At 43.1% G+C, this 18,790-nt stretch overlaps 1 protein-coding gene across 1 annotated transcript; it reads right to left on the bottom strand.

Annotated features, from left to right (window-relative positions):
• Nucleotides 1–632: 632 nt before the first annotated feature.
• Nucleotides 633–17,925, bottom strand: LOC115457149 (olfactory receptor 6F1-like). Its single transcript, XM_030186572.1, has 3 exons — nucleotides 17,893–17,925; nucleotides 8,347–9,170; nucleotides 633–1,578 (listed from the first exon to the last, which is right to left on the bottom strand). Exons 1-3 carry the CDS (start codon nucleotides 17,923–17,925, stop codon nucleotides 633–635), a joined length of 1,803 nt encoding a protein of 600 aa, XP_030042432.1.
• Between the last annotated feature and the right edge of the window lie 865 nt (nucleotides 17,926–18,790).

Genomic DNA, 18,790 nt, shown 5'->3' with positions numbered 1-18,790 from the left:
TTTTAGTTGGTCCCTGTCGTAGAATTACCTATCACGTGGCGGATGCATTAAATGGATTTCTCCATTTTGTGTCCATGAGAAATGCGCTTAGATGCCGATATTCCATGCCACATTGAGCATTGTGAGTGACCTAGATGAGTTTATTAGGATAACTTAAACTGTTGGATTAAATTATTTGGATAGCTTAAACCTGTTATTTGAGAAACCAGACTTAACCAGATAAGTTTAACCATGTAGAACAAATCTAAAATCATATCGCTGATATGCACAATTCTATTTTTCCTTCTCCAGCATATATTTTGTCCAACCAATTGCTGTCCAGATATAATATATCCAATAAGCAGGCAGAACTCCAAAAACCAAGCTTTGCCTGGGTAACTCCAAGAAATGTTCTCTCTAGGATACGTGATAGGAGTCTTCCACTGCCACTCCTATCATTGGGAGTGGTAAAGCAACAGTGGTTTCAATTATGAAAGACAGACATACCCCTTATGAATCACTCAGAACTCTCCTGTCTCTCATGATAAAAACCACAGTATGACTGGCTCACACCCGAAAGTTGGAATTGGAGTGGAGGACTCTGCATCTTAAAGAGTACATTGCATCTCAGTACATAAGCCCTTTTAAAGTGTTTAGTAAATTCTCTTTTTAGTGAAATATTGATAAATGGCTTCTTTAACTTCTTTATTTTTTAGACTATAAATAAATGGATTTAGTAAGGGAGTGACAACAGCATAAAGTACAGCCATCACTTTGTTCTGACGGGCATCTCTTGCAGTTGGCTTAATGTACATAGCGAGCAAGGTGGTATAGAAAATGATGACAACCGTGAGGTGAGAGGCACAAGTGGAGAAGGCCTTCTGCTTGCCTGTTGCTGCAGACATTTTGAGGACAGTTGCTATGATGTGAACGTAGGATACCACGGTAACTATAACAGAACACAGTATCACAACAGAAGCACAGACGGTAACCACTAGGTCACCAAAATAGGCATTGCCACATACTAACTTTAGCAGAGGAGAGCATTCACAGAAAAAATGATCAATGACATTAGGTCCGCAGAAAGGTAATTTGGAAATCAAAATGATTGGAGATGCAGTAGTCACAAAGGCAGTAAACCATGTTGCAATCATTAGTTGGAGGCATACTCTACTGCTCATAATGGTGGAATAGCGCAAGGGGTAGCAGATGGCCACATACCGGTCAAAAGACATCAGCCCGAGAAGGATATTCTCTGTAGCACCAAGGAATGTGAAAAAGAATAACTGAAGAAAGCAGCCCTCAAAAGAAATGTTTGTCCTATGTGTCATAATGCTGTTGAGGGCTCTGGGAACCGTAACAGACACATAACCCATCTCAAGAAAGGATAAATTGCTGAGGAAAAAGTACATGGGTCTGTGAAGATGGTGCGAGATCCTCACTATGGTAATTAGAACGAGATTCACACAGATAGTTACAATGTACATCAGCAGAAATATCCAGAACACTAGTATCTGAAGCTCTGGAAGACTTGGAAGTCCAACAATGAGAAATTCTTTCACGTAGGTTTGGTTGTTCATCTTTTGATAAAAGCTTTTCCTGCAAATTAAGCATATTCACATGTTACTAATACTTTAAATTTTAATATCTATATTCTAAGACAAAAATACTCCATTTCTCTGTTAGAGCTGTTATAACACAAGAGAAACCAAAAGAAAAAAGCAACACTGGGCCTTCAAGACTAGGACAACAGGAGTACTTTATTAGCCAAAGACCCGACACGGGCCTTGTTTCGGCGCCAACAAGGCACCTGCCTCAGGGGTCTGCAGTCTTTTCTGCCCCTAAGTGCTCTCTGCAATGCAGAAAAGACTGCAGACCCCTGAGGCAGGCGCCTTGTTGGCGCCGAAACAAGGCCCGTGTCTGGTCTTTGACTAATAAAGTACTCCTGTTGTCCTAGTCTTGAAGGCCCAGTGTTGCTTTTTTCTTTTGGTTTCTCTGATTGTATACTGTATTACCCTCTCTGTCTGTACTATAACACAAGAGAAAACAATCTCTCTAAATCCTTAAGCTAAGTAGTGGTACGTCATTGCTTCTTCGCTTATATATCATTTGTCATTCTGCACCAAATGGAATGGTTCCATTGACCTCCATGATTACTTTTAATGAGGGCTTTTTTTGAGGGTGGTACTTGGGGGTACAGAGTACCGGCACCTTTTCCATTGTCTACTAAAATTGACCCATGGTCTCCAAGTTTTAATGAAAGATCTCAGGCTCTACACGTCAATCCTGCCTTGTCATAGGTTCTGTGACTGGTTGCAGGGTCCTGGCTATTGTGGGGTGGGTCCCTCAGTGATCACCTCACCCCTGAAGGGTGGCCTAGCATTTGAGTACCAGCACCTTTTTCGCTAGAAAAAATGCACTGCTTTTAATAAGGTTGACTTTTCACTTTCTGCAATTATTAAGATCTTAGGGGTTCGAGTTGATTATTCTATCTCATCGGAACCACGTCAGTACAGTGGTTTAGAAATTTTTTTTTTTTAATAAAGAAGCTTTGTAATATTTGTTAATGTTTTGAATTTGATCAATATGACCAGTTGGTGCATTCACTGATATTAATCTCTTGATTAATGTAATTTGATTTACTTAGGTTGATCAACGGAGTCCCTAATCTTCAAACCATACAAAATGCGGCAATAAGATTGATTTTTGGTTTATCTAAGGGCCCTGTCTACAAAGGCATGCTAGCGTTTTTAGCACGTGCTAAAAATTAATGCAAGCTAACCAGGTAGATGCCTATAATATTGCTATGGGTGTCTATATGGTTAGCTCTTGCTAATTTTTGGTATGCACTAAAATCATTAGTGCACCTTTGTAAACAGGACCCCACGTTTGCTTGGACACTTTTAGCACTTTTTATAGAATTAGGGGAAATAGGCAAATAACTATTAGAACCTATTTTATAAAATCCCCATTTTGTAAACTTGTTCAAAGAGACTTACCTAAAGGATCCCTCATAAATGACCAGACATCAAAACGTTACCTAAACAAGTTAACATTGAACTCTATTTATTTGTCTGTTTAGTCACATTATTACTGTTGAATGTTCTACATTTACCCTTGATCTTTAATGCCTGAATTGAACTGTCTATTTACTTCTTATGACTTATTTTATCTCTGTACTTTAAATGTAATATTACTTTGTATTTCTCATTCCGGAATGGCGATCGCCATTACGGCATAATGTAAGCCACACTGAGCCTGCAAATAGGTGGGGAAATGTGGGATACAAATGCTCCAAATAAATAAATAAAAATAAACGAATGTATACCTGTAACACATGAATAGACCAGTTATAGAATAATTACTCTCTTATATGCGGTAATGAAAATGTTTGCTCGCTCTACAGCAAATGCAAATGAGAATGGCTGACAAAATAGACTATGAACAATAAATAAATCATTGAACAATAATTAATTGAAATTTATATATAATCATTCACATTATCATATTTTAACTGTAGTGTAAAAATAAGGAATATGAAAATACATAAATTCAAACACTACCTAAAACATAAAATCCAAACATTTTAAACATAGGAATAAAATAAAAATACATAGAACAGAAATGGAGATCAAACAAAACACAGCTCAGTTAGTTTCCAACCAGCTCAGTCCTTACCACCAAGCTATAGACCATTATCTCCAAAAACAACGCCCCCCCCCCATCATCATCACCAATATTTAAAGCTATTTAACAGACCTATCTTTAACCGCTAAAAGGTTAACTGGTTAGAGCTGAATATTGTTGTAACAGGTTGTTAACCTTTTAGCAGTTAAAAAAAGCTCCAGAAGTTCAATACCAGTCACTGGAAATGGCTTGGCATTGGATAGACCTACCAACCAGAAACACAACAAGATCAGCTCGAACATATCTTAATCTCAACTACCCAAACAGCAAAGGACTCAAATACAAAACAACATATGCATCCAGCTTCTCCTATTTAAGCGCACAACTATGGAACGCACTGCCAAAAACAGTAAAATCAACGTACGACCACCTAAAGTTCCGGAAAAAACTAAAGACAAACCTGTTCCAAAAGGCATACCCCACCGACCCAACATAAGAACCAGAGTACCTGTTACATAACAACACCAAGAACGTAATGGACTCACCCCAACTCTCCCTCTTCCTACCTAATGTTTCCCCAATGTATCTACCACATATGAACCATATTCTACCACAATCACACCTTGTACTTGTGCACACTTTGTATTTGTTCAGACCGGAACCGGCGAACGCCGCTACGGTACTATGTAAGCCACATTGAGCCGGCAAATAGGTGGGAAAATGTGGGATACAAATGTAACAAAAATAAATAAATATCCGGCTTTAACACTGGCGGTGGACAGCAAAAGCGCTGCACACTGCTAGATGGATATCGGATCCAAAGAGGTTTGTATCCTGAAAGACTGCAGATCTGTCGCTTTTTGACAAGCCGTAGATAGAGAACTTGCAAATGGCTGGACATGCAAATGAAACGCTCTGTTTCAGGTACATTGTAGCTTTGATACGTTCACTGAAAGCAGATGGAGCATAATTCCATGGAATGATCTTAGTGCCTTGCCTGGGTGAAGCTCTAGCAATACCAATAGTTACAAATGAATGTTAATTACCTGGTAGAGCTCAAATAATTTAATCTCTTTAAAGCTGGAAGAACTCATGGATACAGCAGGATTGTAATTACGCAGAAAGTTCTGAAGTTCAAAGAAAGCTTTATAGGGTTGCTGATTCCACACTACACCACACTATTGCTCAGCAAACGTCTCAGTAGGCAAACTTGCACTTTTTAACTCCTTCCTAGAAACGAAGTTTGGAAAGAGTTACATGGTGCCAGGGACAGTTATACACTGGAGACTGACTACTAATTACTGTTAGCACAGTAGAAAAGTACTTTTTTGTGCAAATTAAAAGTCATGAATCTCTTTTAGAAAGTTATTTTATTCAAACTGAAAGACAGAAAACAATCAGCAAAGCTGATAAGAAATATGCTTATAAGGTTAATGAATGCCGAAAATATAATAGCATAACATAGAGAGATGAGTGAATGAAAGCAGAAAATCTGTCCAGTTATTCATGCTCATATGCCCAATTTCATTTTATTTATTTATTAGGATTTATTTACTGCTTTTTTGAAGAAATTCACCCAAGGTGGTGTACAGGAAAAATAAGTCAGACATAGGCAATAGACGATTTCAAGAGTAAATCTATTCAAATAGCAATACACATTATAGCGTAATATGATACTTAAAATGTTATCAGAATTCATATTAAAATATCTTAATAGATAGTAGAGTTGGGCTGTTGTTTGCAATGATATAGGAAATGTCAATGATATTGTCACACCTAGGGGTTCGTGAGCCCTTAGGCTGCAGTCAAGTTGACACTGCCCACCCAACTCGGAGGTCAGACAGGCCCCGACTGGCAGCTGGTGAGTCATGCCTCGACTATGTAGACTGGATCTGAGGACTGGTCAACGCACAGGAGCTGGAGGGAACTGGAAATGAAGGTAGCAGATGTACTGGAGCTGGAACAGAAGACTGGAGACATGCAGGAGCTGGAGACTGGAGAGAGTCAGAACTGAAGATAGCTGATGTACTGGAGCTGGAACTGAAGACTCTGTAGCACACACTTGAGCATGGCCAAGGGACCTGTTGCAACTGCAAAGAGGTGGTGAACACAGCTCCCTTAAATACGTCCCGGACCCCCAACATTTTGTGGGTATTCTGAAATTTATGCACTTAGTTGATATCTCAGCACCTAAAAGTATGTGCCTTCATTTACACCAACAAAAATCATAGTGCGTAGATTTAGGCACACTGGGCCATATTCTATAACTAAGTGTATTCTATATACCATGCCTAAATCTAGGCAGTGTTTATAGAATAAGCTGAGTCAGCACTGATTTCCACACTGATTGTTTAGACGTCATATATAGAATCTCCACCATAACTTGTGGTTCTGCCTTAGCTGCATCTAGGACAACACCAACACTACCTGGATAGTGCTAGGATGATCCATAAAGATCTTGAGTGGCTTTATCTGGATAAGGCTGCTGAGAATAAGTGGCTGGTCCTAATGAATAGCATGTATCCTAAGTTAACTGGTAGCAATTTGGATACCCCTTGTTCAACATAAGCAGTACCCAGGTAACTCTTGGCAGGCCACCAACTACTTGGATATTAAATGCCGGTATCCAGATGCTTTTAACTCCTAACCCTTATTCACTTGTTCAGAACCCTTATTTTATCATCCTCACTTTAATATTCCCTTTTCTCTTGTTTGTCCTGTTTGTCTGTCCTAATTAGATTGTAAGCTCTGTCGAGCAGGGACTGTCTCTTCATGTTCAAGTGTACAGCGCTGCGTATGTCTAGTAGCGCTATATAAATGATAAGTAGTAGTAGTCTTTGGGATTCCGGAATCTTGCTACTCTTTGGGATTCTGCACAGAATCTCGTTACTGTGGGATTCCGGAATCTTGCTACTCTTTGGCATTCTGGAATCTTGCTACTCTTTGTCCTTATCCCTTATTTGTCCTGTTTGTCTGTCCTAATTAGACTGTAAGCTCTGTCGAGCAGGGACTGTCTCTTCATGTTCAAGTGTACAGCGCTGCGTACGTCTAGTAGCGCTTTAGAAATGATAAGTAGTAGTAGTCTTTGGGATTCTGCATGGAGTCTTGCTACTTTTTGGGGTTCCGGAATCTTGCTGCTCTTTGGGATTCTGCACGGAATCTTGCTACTCTTTGGGATTCCGGAATCTTGCTACTCTTTGTCCTTATCCCTTATTTGTCCTGTTTGTCCTAATTAGATTGTAAGCTCTGTGGAGCAGGGACTGTCTCTTCATGTTCAAGTGTACAGCGCTGCGTACGTCTAGTAGCGCTTTAGAAATGATAAGTAGTAGCAGTAATAGTAGGGTTCCAGAACTGAATATACAGACACAATTATGGAAGTAGTGGCTACCATTTTATAAAACACTCACTGCCACCATTTGATTATTACCCCCCACATTTTTTTAGAAGATGGTCCATTTTTCAACTTTTCTCAAACTAGTCTCTTGGAGAATGCGGTTACTTTAAAAGACATCTAGAAAGGGGACCCAATGAGTGTTAACTGTATTAACATACATTTTTAGTAATTTCATACCCTTACATAAAATTGGACATGTGTAAAATAATATGCATTGACCGTAAAAAGGAGCATTAGCACGGTAACTGAGCTCATATTAGTCATTCTAGCTGACTGTCTGTCTGAATGAATTTTTGCTATTCTGTAGTCAAAGCAACATCAAGGGAAATTTCAAGGTATTTATCATGGGGCTGCTATTCAGATTATAGGAGGGAGCCCAGCTAACTCTCGCGGTTGGCGGTCAGCCCGGATATTCAAAGCTGGGTCATTTCTGGTGAAAGGCATTAAAAATATCCAGTTTATTTTTGGCTAGGCTAGACTTAACCAGCTAAGGGGCTTTTTTTTACTAAGGTGCACTGAAAATGGCCTGTGCTGGTGTAGATGCATGTCTTGGACGCGCACAGGTCCATTTTTCAGTGCGCCTGCAAAAAAGGTCTCTTTTTTTTGTCGAAAATGGACATGCGGCAAAATAAAAATCAGCGCACATCCATTTTAGGCCTGAGACCTTACTGCCACCCATTGACTTTGCGGTAAGGTCTTACACATCTTAGTAAAATGACCCCAAAGTTAATGGTCAGAGATATCGCTGGTTAATTTTAAACCGGCCAAAGATATTCCTGCTATTTAAGTGGCCCAATGTGGCCTCTTACAATAGCCAGCTATGAGCTGAATATTCAGGGATAACTGGCTAAACCTACTACTACTACTTGACATTTCTAAAGCGCTACTAGGGTTACGCAGCGCTGTACAGTTTAACATAGAAGCACAGTCCCTGCTCAAGGAGCTTACAATCTAAAGGACAAATGTACAGTCATGCTATGTAGCCAGTTATCTCCTAGCCACTAACTGGGAATATTTAGCGGGGGGGGGGGGGCAGTCAGCTATTCCCTACTGAATATCACTGGATAGCCAATTAAGTGCCATTTAACTGACCGGGTGCCGCTTCTGGCTGGTTACATGGCTTTCAATATTTGGAGGACTGATTCTATATATTTTGTATTCCTATAACCTGATCTACACACGAGTTTCTCCTATTTCCTGTCTATGGGGAAATACTTAGATCATACATCAGTTAGAATCTTCTAATAATTCTAATTTTAACAAAGTACTTATATAGAGCGTCTTTAACTTCCTTGTTTTTTAAGCTATAAATAAAAGGATTAACTAGGGGAGTGACGACAGCATACAGTACAGCCATCACTTTGTTCTGATGGGCATCTCTTGCCGTTGGCTTAATGTACATAGCAAGAATGGTGCTGTAGAAAATGATCACGACCGTTAGGTGAGAGGCACAAGTAGAGAAGGCCTTCTGATTCCCTGTTGAGGAAGACATTTGTAGGATAGAAGTTATAATAAAAATGTAGGACAGCAAGGTTACCATGACCGAACACAGTATCGTAACAGCTGCACAAACAGTAACTGCTAAGTCACCAAAATTGGCATTACCGCATACTAACTTCAGCAGAGGAGAACATTCACAGAAGAAATGGTCAATGACGTTGGGTCCACAGAAAGGTAACTTGGAAATCAAAATGATTGGAAACGAAGTAGCCAGGAAGGCGAATGCCCATGTTGTAATGATTAACTGGAGACATACTCTACAGCTCATGATGATGGCATAGCGCAAGGGGTGACAGATGGCCACATACCGGTCAAAAGACATAATCCCAAGAAGGACAGTCTCTGTAGCACAAAGGAAGGTGAAGAAGAACACCTGAAAGAAACATCCCTCAAAGGAAATATTTTTCTTATGGGTTAGAAGGCTGAACAAGATTCTGGGAACTGTAACAGAAACATACCCAATCTCAAGAAAGGACAAGTTACAGAGGAAAAAGTACATGGGTCTGTGGAGGTGGCGGGACATCCTCACTATGGTAATTAGGACAAGATTCACACTAATAGTTATAATGTACATCAGAAGAAACATCCAGAACACTAAGATCTGAAGCTCGGGAAGAACTGGGAGTCCAACGAGGAAGAATTCTTTCACATGAGTTTGGTTGCTCATATTCTGCAAAATAAGCATATTGGCATGTTACAATCATTTAAATTCTTAAAATTTATGATTGAGGACAGACTACATTTGTACCTTTCTTGTAGACACTATTTTGACCTTGTTTCTATGGGGTCCTTTTACTAAGGTGCACCAAAACGTGGCCTGTGCTGGTGTAGATGTATTTATTGGATGCACGCAGATCCATTTTTCAGTGTACCTGCAAAAAAAGGTCTTTTTCGGGGGCCAAAAATGGATGTGCGGTGAAATGAAAATTGGCACGTGTGCATTTTGGGCCTGAGACCTTTCCGCCACCCATTCACTTAGCGGTAAAGTCTCATGCATTAACCAGGCGGTAATCATCAGTGTATGCACAATGCCGATTACCGCCTGGTTAGCGCCATGTGCTGGAAAATAAAACATATTTTCCAGCACGTGTAGTGGGCATGCGTAAAAACTGAAATTACTGCCCGGGCCACGCAGTAGCTGGACGGTAGCTCCGAATTGGCGTGCATTGGGCATGCATAGACATCTTCGTGGCTTAGTAAAATGGCCAATCTTTCCAAAAGTTTAAGCTGAAGGACTGTATAATATTAATCATCTTTCTATTCTCTACTACGTTCTACTCTAAAAACAAATGGACTAGTTACCATTGATATTTATGCCTTATTACATTTTATCAAGTCACTTACCTGTATAAAGACACATGAGAGTCTACTTGCATGACATTATACACATCAGCATGTTTCCCTTAAGGGATTGCTCCCCCTCTTCTTCATCCCAAATCCAATTGTGCTTAATGGTAACATCATTCATATATGTTTTTCTCCAAGATCCAAGGCTGAGTTTTGAATGCTAGCACAGCATTCTCAACTATGAGCTGTGATCAGGGAGAAGGCAAGCATACCTCTTGCTGTCTCCATGGGTTGGGGTTGGCAGAGTAAGATCAACTAGAAAATAGGAAGGGGTAGGGGGAGGAGGTAGAGGTGTTTGTGTGATGGGTTAATTTGATTAAATTCAAGGCTTCAATGGAGTGGTGAAAGATAGCTCAGAGTTGAGTGAGACTTTTCATTAATTGAGTCCTCCGGTAGGTGATATATCTGCCAAACACAGCCCTACTGTTATAAGGAAAACAAAGAACAGTAGGGTTGATGGAAACGCAAGCACACTACTACTACTACTACTACTACTACTTAACATTTCTAGAGCGCTACTAGGGTTACGCAGCGCTGTACAATTTAACAAAGAGAGACAGTCCCTGCTCAAAGAGCTTACAATCTAATAGACAAGTGAACGGTCGGTCCGATAGGGGCAGTCAAATTGGGGCAGTCTGGATTCACTGAACGGTAAGGGTTAGGTGCCGAACGCAGCATTGAAGAGGTGGGCTTTAAGCAAAGACTTGAAGATGGGCAGGGAGGGGGCTTGGCGTAAGGGTTCAGGAAGGTTGTTCCAAGCATAGGGTGAGGCGAGGCAGAATGAGCGGAGCCTGGAGTTGGCGGTGGTGGAGAAGGGTACTGAGAGGAGGGATTTATCCTGTGAACGGAGGTTACGGGCGGGAACGTAAGGGGAGATGAGGGTAGAGAGGTAGTGAGGGGCAGCAGACTGAGTGCATTTGTAGGTAAGAAGGAGAAGCTTGAATTGAATGCGGTATCTGATCGGAAGCCAGTGAAGTGACCTGAGGAGAGGGGTGATATGAGTATATCGGTTCTGGCGGAATATGAGACGTGCAGCAGAGTTCTGAACAGACTGAAGGGGGGATAGATGGCTAAGTGGGAGGCCGGTGAGGAGTAAGTTGCAGTAGTCCAGGCGAGAGGTAATGAGAGCGTGGACGAGAGTTCGGGTGGTGTGTTCAGAGAGGAAAGGGCAAATTTTGCTGATGTTAAAGAGGAAGAAGCGACAGGTCTTGGCTATCTGCTGGATATGCGCAGAGAAGGAAAGAGAGGAGTCAAAGATGACTCCGAGGTTGCGGGCAGATGAGACGGGGAGGATGAGGGTGTTATCAACTGAGATAGAAAGTGGAGGAAGAGGAGAAGTGGGTTTTGGTGGAAAGACGATAAGCTCGGTCTTGGACATGTTCAGTTTCAGGTGGCGGTTGGACATCCAGGCAGCAATGTCGGATAAGCAGGCCGATACCTTTGCCTGGGTCTCCGCGGTGATGTCTGGTGTGGAGAGATACAGTTGGGTGTCATCAGCATAGAGATGATACTGGAAACCATGAGATGAGATCAGGGAGCCCAGGGAAGAGGTGTAGATTGAGAAGAGAAGGGGTCCAAGGACCGATCCCTGGGGAACACCAACAGATAAGGGGATGGGGGTGGAGGAAGATCCATGAGAGTGAACTTTGAAGGTGCGGTGGGAGAGATAGGAGGAGAACCAGGAGAGGACAGAGCCCTGGAACCCAAATGAGGACAGTGTGGCAAGAAGTAAGTCATGATTGACAGTGTCAAAAGCGGCGGATAGATCCAGGAGGATGAGGATGGAGTAGTGGCCTCTGGATTTGGCAAGGAACAGGTCATTACAGACTTTAGAAAGTGCTGTTTCTGTCGAGTGAAGAGGGCGAAAACCGGATTGAAGCGGATCAAGGATGGCATGAGAGGAGAGAAAATCAAGGCAGCGGCTGTGGACTGCGCGCTCAAGTGTCTTGGAGAGGAAGGGTAGGAGGGAGATGGGGCGGTAGTTGGAGGGACAGGTAGGGTCTAGTGATGGTTTTTTGAGGAGTGGCGTGACTACAGCATGCTTGAAGGTGTCGGGGACAGTTGCAGTGGAGAGAGAGAGGTTGAGGATATGACAGATGGAGGGGGTGATAGTAGGAGAGATGGTGTTAAGTAAGTTGGTGGGGATGGGATCAGAGGAACAAGTGGTGCATTTTGAGGAGGAAAGAAGGCGGGCGGTTTCCTCCTCGGAGATATCAGGAAAGGAGGAGAAGGAGGTCTGGGTTGGTTGGTTGAGGGAGAGGGTTGAAGGGTGAAGAGGAGGAGGTGGCTTGGTAGAGAACTCAAGGTTGATCTTTTGCACCTTGTCGCGGAAGTAGTCAGCCAGTGATTGAGGAGAGAGTGACGGGGGGGTGGGAGCGGAGGGCACTTTGAGGAGGGAGTTAAGGGTGGCGAAGAGACGACGAGGGTTAGAGCTGAGAGAATTAGTCAATTGGGTGTAATAGTCCTGTTTGGCAAGGAATAGTGAGGACTGGAAGGAGGATAGCATGAATTTGTAGTGAAGGAAATCTGAATGGGTGCGAGATTTCCTCCAGAGGCGTTCAGCAGATCGGGCGCAGGAGCGAAGGTAACGGATGCAAGGGGTCAGCCAGGGCTGGGGATTAGTACGCCTTGTGGGACGGGAGGTGGATGGTGCAAGGGTGTCCAGAGCAGAGGAGAGAGTGGCATTGTAAGCGGAGACAGCCTCGTCAACAGACTCGGAGGACATGATGGAGGGGAGGAGATTAGAAATAGTAGATGATAAGGTGGGAGGGTCAATAATCTGGAGATTCCTGGAAGTAGTGGTTAATGTTGGGCGGGGCTGAGGGGGAGGGTGAAGAAGTGTGAAGGTGATCAGGTGATGATCAGAGACAGGAAGAGCTGAGGTGTGGAAATTGGAGGGTGAGCCGGAAGAGGAGAGGACGAGGTCAAGGCAATGGCCATCACGGTGAGTAGGGGTGGTGGAACAAAGCTGGAGGTTGAAGGAGGATGTTAGAGTGAGGAACTGAGAAGCGTGAGAGTTGGACAGGTCATCAACGTGTATGTTGAAGTCTCCGAGAATGAGGGATGGAGATGAGGGTTCAAGAAAAACAGAAAGCCAGGCATCGAAGTCGGTGAGGAAGGAAGGGAGGGATTTATCAGGGGGGCGGTAAATGACTGCCACTCTGAGTGGCAACGGGTAGAATAGACGGATGGAGTGGACTTCAAAGGATGAGAAGCAGTGAGACTGTGGTAGGAGGAGGGGTTGGAAGCTACAGGAGGGCGAGAGTAGTAACCCGACGCCTCCTCCACGGCCAACACGCAACAACTTTATTGCATCAACAAAGGCTTGACTCAACACGAGTCGTGCTTCAGGAGTCTAGACCTTGTGCCTTGAAAAGAGCAATCACTGGAGAAAGTAGTGCTTCATGTAAAAACATTTTACTGATTCAATATGAGTAATCAAAATAGATGCCTTCACCGGGTGAAGACCGAGCTCATGCAAGTTTTCAGCCTTTTTCTGCTTATTGCAAACATTCATTTTAATGACATTTTCTTAATGTAGTTGAAGTTTTTAAAGCAAATGCAAATCAATTGTAATAACATTATCAGGCTTATTTTTGAAAGAGAAGGGCGCCCATCTTTCGACTCAAATCGGGAGATGGGCGTCCTTTTCTCAGGGTCGCCCAAATCGGCATAATCGAAAGCCGATTTTGGGCATCCCCAACTGCTTCCCGTCGCGGGGACGACCAAAGTTCCCGGGGGCGTGTTGGAGGCGTAGTGAAGGCGGGACTGGGGCATGCCTAACAGAAGGGCGTCCTCGAGCGATAATGGAAAAAAGAAGGGCGTCCCAGATGAACACTTGGCCGACTTTGCTTGGTCCTTTTTTTCTTATGACCAAGCCTCAAAAAGGTGCCCGAACTGACCAGATGACCTCCCCTGACTCCCCCAGTGGTGACTAACCCCCTTCCACCCTGAAAAAAACAACTTTAAAAACTTTTTTTGCAGCCTCAAATATCAGACTCGGGTCCATCGCAGCAGTATGCATGTCCCTGGGGGGGGGGGGGGGGGGGTGTCAGCGGAGACATAGTGAAGGCATGGACGTCCTTCTTTCAAATATTTTGGATGTCCTGAACTGCCCCCCCCCCCACAGGGACGGCCAAATTTCAAGGGAGTGGAGTGGAGGACTGGCCTAGTGGCTAGAGCACTGGTCTTGGAATCCAGAGGTGGCCAGTTTAAATCCCACTACTGCTACTTGTGATCCAAAATCCAAATAAATAAATAAATAAATAAATAAATAAAGGGGGTGTCGGAAGCATAGCAAAGGCATGGACATCCTTCTCACAAAAACATCCACATTTTGGACATCCTCTTGGACATCCTTCACCCATACTAAAAAAAAAAAAAAGATGTCCTTGACGAGAAGGACATTTTCACCTGGAAATGTTTTTTTTAAGGTTGTAGATGGCAATTTATTTAAGGTTATAGACGGCTATTATACACGCAGCTTGTCTGTGTGTATGAAGCCGTCTTTGGCATGCACAGAGCAGCCACGCATAACGCTTGGCTGCTCTGCACTGGCTTCCCCTCCTTAGGAAGGAAATCGTGTGCAAATGAGCTAACAGCGAGCAGCTCATTTTCATGCAATTTCCTTCATGCATGCCCGTTCCTTTCCGAATCACTAAGAGATTGGTAAGGGAAGGGCTTTTTCCATTCAATTAGTGCATCAGTTAGTCCACTGCAGTGCCCCCTAGGGTGCCCGGTTGGTGTCCTGACATGTCAGGGGGACCAGTGCTCTACAAATGCTGGCTCCTCCCTCGACCAAATGAGTTAGATTTGGTCGTTTTTGAGATGGGCATCCCCGGTTTCCATTATCGCCGAAAACCAGGGACGACCATCTCAACATTTATGTTGACCATCTCTAAGGTCAACCTAAATGTTGCGATGTGGGAGTCCCCGACCGTATTATCGAAACAAAAGATGGCCGCCCATCTTGTTTCGATAATACGGGCTTCCCCGCCCGTTCGCGGAGACGTCCTGTGAGGATGCCCTCAGGAAAACTTGGGCGCCCCGTTCAATTATGCCCCTCCACGTGTGCCTGCATAAATTGACGCATTAATGAACCAAATGCATGCTAATGAATGTGCATCCCTATTCAACAGCTGGCATGGTTTAGTAATGAATGGCTGAAACTTGATAATAAATGTTCACACCACGTACCTAACGATGTTATTATAGGTATATGCAAATACTAATGAACCGTCTTAAATCAATGATTGCCAAAACAATTCGACAAAGTTTACAGACCTGAATATTTTTACTAGCTCTATTTATATTTCACAAACAGACACCATATTGAAAATTCATTTCTATGTGTAAGTCAGACTTTGGGCGTTTTGCGCTAAAAGTCCCAAATCTGAATAGGAAATATAGCCATTTTTGAAACAGCAAAATGTCGATATTTTTTATTTTTCAAAAATGGCCACATGCTAGATGTTTTTGTGCTCTGTGCAATTATCTTTTTGTTCCATTTTTCGAAAAAAAAAAGTGTAAGTGCAAAACACACAAAATCATTCCATTTGGATGTAGGAGCAGGCCAGCATTCTTAGTAGACTGGCCACACAGACATCCCAGGACAGCAATGGGGCACCTAAGGGGCACTGCTGTGGACTTCGTATAAAAGCTCCCAAATATACACCTCACTGTTACCCCCTTACCTTGTCTACTGAGCCCTCAAAAACCCACTGCCCCCAACTGTACACCACTACGATAGCCCTTACTGGTGAAGAGGTCACCTATATGTGGGTATAGTCGATTTTTTTGTGAGTTTTGAAGTGCTCACAGTTTCCAACCCAAGTGTGAAAGGTAGAGTGAGAATTGGGCCTGAGTCTACTGCACTGACCACTAGATTACTCCAGGGGCCTGCTTGCTGCTGCAATAGAACTGGCTATGACATCTGAAACTGTACTGGTAAGTACTATTTTTATTCACATCTTTAGGAGTGGATGGGAGGGAGTCAATGATCACTGGAGGAGTGAGAGAAGGACATCCCTTATTCCCTCTAGTCCTCATCTGGTCATTTAGGGCACCTTTGGACCTTATTCGTTTTAAAAGCAGGTCTAGATCAAAACTTTGAAGTTCGAGCCCTAGACGTTTTTGTTTTGTTCCATTAGGGCTATAAAATATCCAAGTGTTAGGAACACCCGAAGCCCACCCTGATCCACCCCTGAAATACCCTGGCACACCCCTATGTGATTTAGATGCACTGCAGACTAATTGCATAGATAGTAAAATGACTATAATTCAACATCAGCAAGTGAAACTCTCTATGGTTGTGAGGAAAAGACTTCAGACACCCGGCTCCAGCTGTAACTGAAATTGTAAATACAATTGGAGTGGAGGAGTGGCCTAGTGGTTAGGGTGGTGGACTTTGGTCCTGAGGAACTGAGTTCGATTCCCACTTCAGGTACAGGCAGCTCCTTGTGACTCTGGGCAAGTCACTTAACCCTCCATTGCCCCATGTAAGCTGCATTGAGCCTGCCGTGAGTGGGAAAGCGCGGGGTACAAATGTAAGAAAAATAAAATAGATACTTCTGGAGATTCTACATGGAATGTTGCTACTATTGGAGATTCTACATGGAATGTTGCTATTCCACTAAGCAACATTCCATGTAGAAGCCTGCGCGGCCACATTGGTGATCTGCAAGGGCCGACTTCTAGTGGAATAGCAACATTCCATGTAGAATCTCAAACAGTAGCAACAGTGGAGGAGTGGCCTAGTGGTTAGGGTGGTGGACTTTGGTCCTGGGGAACTGAGGAACTGAGTTTGATTCCCACTTCAGGCACAGGCAGCTCCTTGTGACTTTGGGCAAGTCACTTAACTCTCCATTGCCCCATGTAAGCCACATTGAGCCTGCCATGAGTGGGAAAGCGCAGGGTACAAATGTAACAAAAAAAAAAAAACAGACCGCCTTGCACAGCATATACTTTGAATCATTTCATGAAATAAATACGCTGACGAGTATCATCATAAGTCAGAAAAACCTCACTACTACTATGTTTTTAATCAAGTTTATGTATATATATTGAAGCCTTTGATAAACTGGTACTTAGCTGTGGTGTATTCAGAGACTGTTAGGTAAGCCCGACAGCGAGCTCCCGTTTCGCTAACTGCTCCCTAAGGAGCAGAACTCCCAAGTCTTCTCGCAGCAGTCTGTAACAATATATAACGTCAAAAGTTTCAAAAGAGAGTAGAGAATTCTCGGATATATATATTACATGCATTATCATTCCTACCTTATGGTACCGTTGGCTTTCTTAGTTTAAAGACCTTTCAAAATGGCGGTAGGTTTTTAAAGTTTTGCTCTCTGACTTCCACTAGCCAATCAAGATTCAATAATGATTTAAAGGAACCTCCGTTATACGAAATGGGCAAAAGGGGCCTATAGAAAAACTCTCCATTCTACGCGGTGATTTAAGCCGCTGGGTATTAAAGATTTCAATCTATGAATCCATCGTTGTTCTTTTTCTACTAGGCATCTGCTTTCAAAAATATTGGATTTGGATGTTTTGTGAATAAATTCATCCAGATGCTGCTTTATGACACTGTTTGGACATTTTTCTCTTTCAAAAATAAGCCCTATAATAAATCTTGGCTTCTCTAGGTGCTTAACTAATCTTCATTATTTAAATCACCCAGAGGGTCAATATTCAGTGCTACTTAACTAGGCAGGAGTGGTGACTACCTGGTTAAATAATATTGACCAGGTCAGAACATATTATCTACTGGCGCTTAACCAACTAGAGTCTCTGAATATTGTGTCTGACTGCCTCAGCGCTATCTGGTTAGTGCTGGAGTGGCCTGGGAATAGATGTGCAGCAGACCTGAACATTATCTGACCACTGCCTATTTAGTGCCAATGCCTGGATAACTAATCGTGCAAGTAGGATCACAGAAAAACCACGGTAAGGTATTGTGTACTAACTGCAAGGCAAGGTCCATGCCCATTCCCCGCCCGTAACCTGTTTCCCACCCCATAACAGGCTGTGCGGTTAGTACATGAACTAACCTGCTGTCGTGACAAATCAGTAAAGACTGCCATGCTCGTGCATTTGCAGGGCACACTAATTTATGCAATAAAACATCAACTCTATAGCTTAGGAACCCATATTTTGTGCACCCCATGTGCACACAAATATTTGGAATATCACTAGCACTTAAGAGTGTAAGTCAACAGTTACCAGTAGAAGTGCAAACAGGGCACCTCAGTACTATTCTGCAATAGTATATGCAAGGGGGCGCCCATATGGGTGGAGAATAGGTGGGCAACAAGCAGGGCTCCCACTTATGTGCACAACTTATAGAATTCTATATTACACATGTACCTGTTCCATTTATGTGATTGCCGCTACGCCAGGTCTATGGCTGGTGTAACTGCTGGTGAAATGGAGTTATGCTGGTATTAAATACCAAAAGGAAGTGGGAATGGAACCCTGGATTCCCGAAGTCTGGACCGCAGCGCTTGTGAAAATAAAATAAAGTTTATTAACCAATAAAATGACTCGACACAACATTAATACTCAATAAATGTACTCACTCTGCTGCTCCCCAGTATCTCTCCACACTCGTCCTTCCCTACACCCCTTCCCGTGCACTCCGCTCCATGGATAAATCCTTCTTATCTGTTCCCTTCTCCACTACTGCCAACTCCAGACTTCGCGCCTTCTGTCTCGCTGCACCCTACGCCTGGAATAAACTTCCTGAGCCCCTACGTCTTGCCCCATCCTTGGCCACCTTTAAATCTAGACTGAAAGCCCACCTCTAACATTGCTTTTGACTCGTAACCACTTGTAACCACTTGCCTCCACCTACCCTCCTCTCCTCCTTCCTGTGCACATTAATTGATTTGATTTGCTTACTTTATTTTTTGTCTATTAGATTGTAAGCTCTTTGAGCAGGGACTCTCT

Source organism: Microcaecilia unicolor, chromosome 14, assembly GCF_901765095.1.
Source record: "Microcaecilia unicolor chromosome 14, aMicUni1.1, whole genome shotgun sequence".
In the NCBI taxonomy this organism is placed as follows: domain Eukaryota; kingdom Metazoa; phylum Chordata; class Amphibia; order Gymnophiona; family Siphonopidae; genus Microcaecilia; species Microcaecilia unicolor.
The sequence above is the reverse complement of the archived record's forward strand: the minus strand, read 5'-3'. Positions and strand labels throughout refer to the sequence as shown.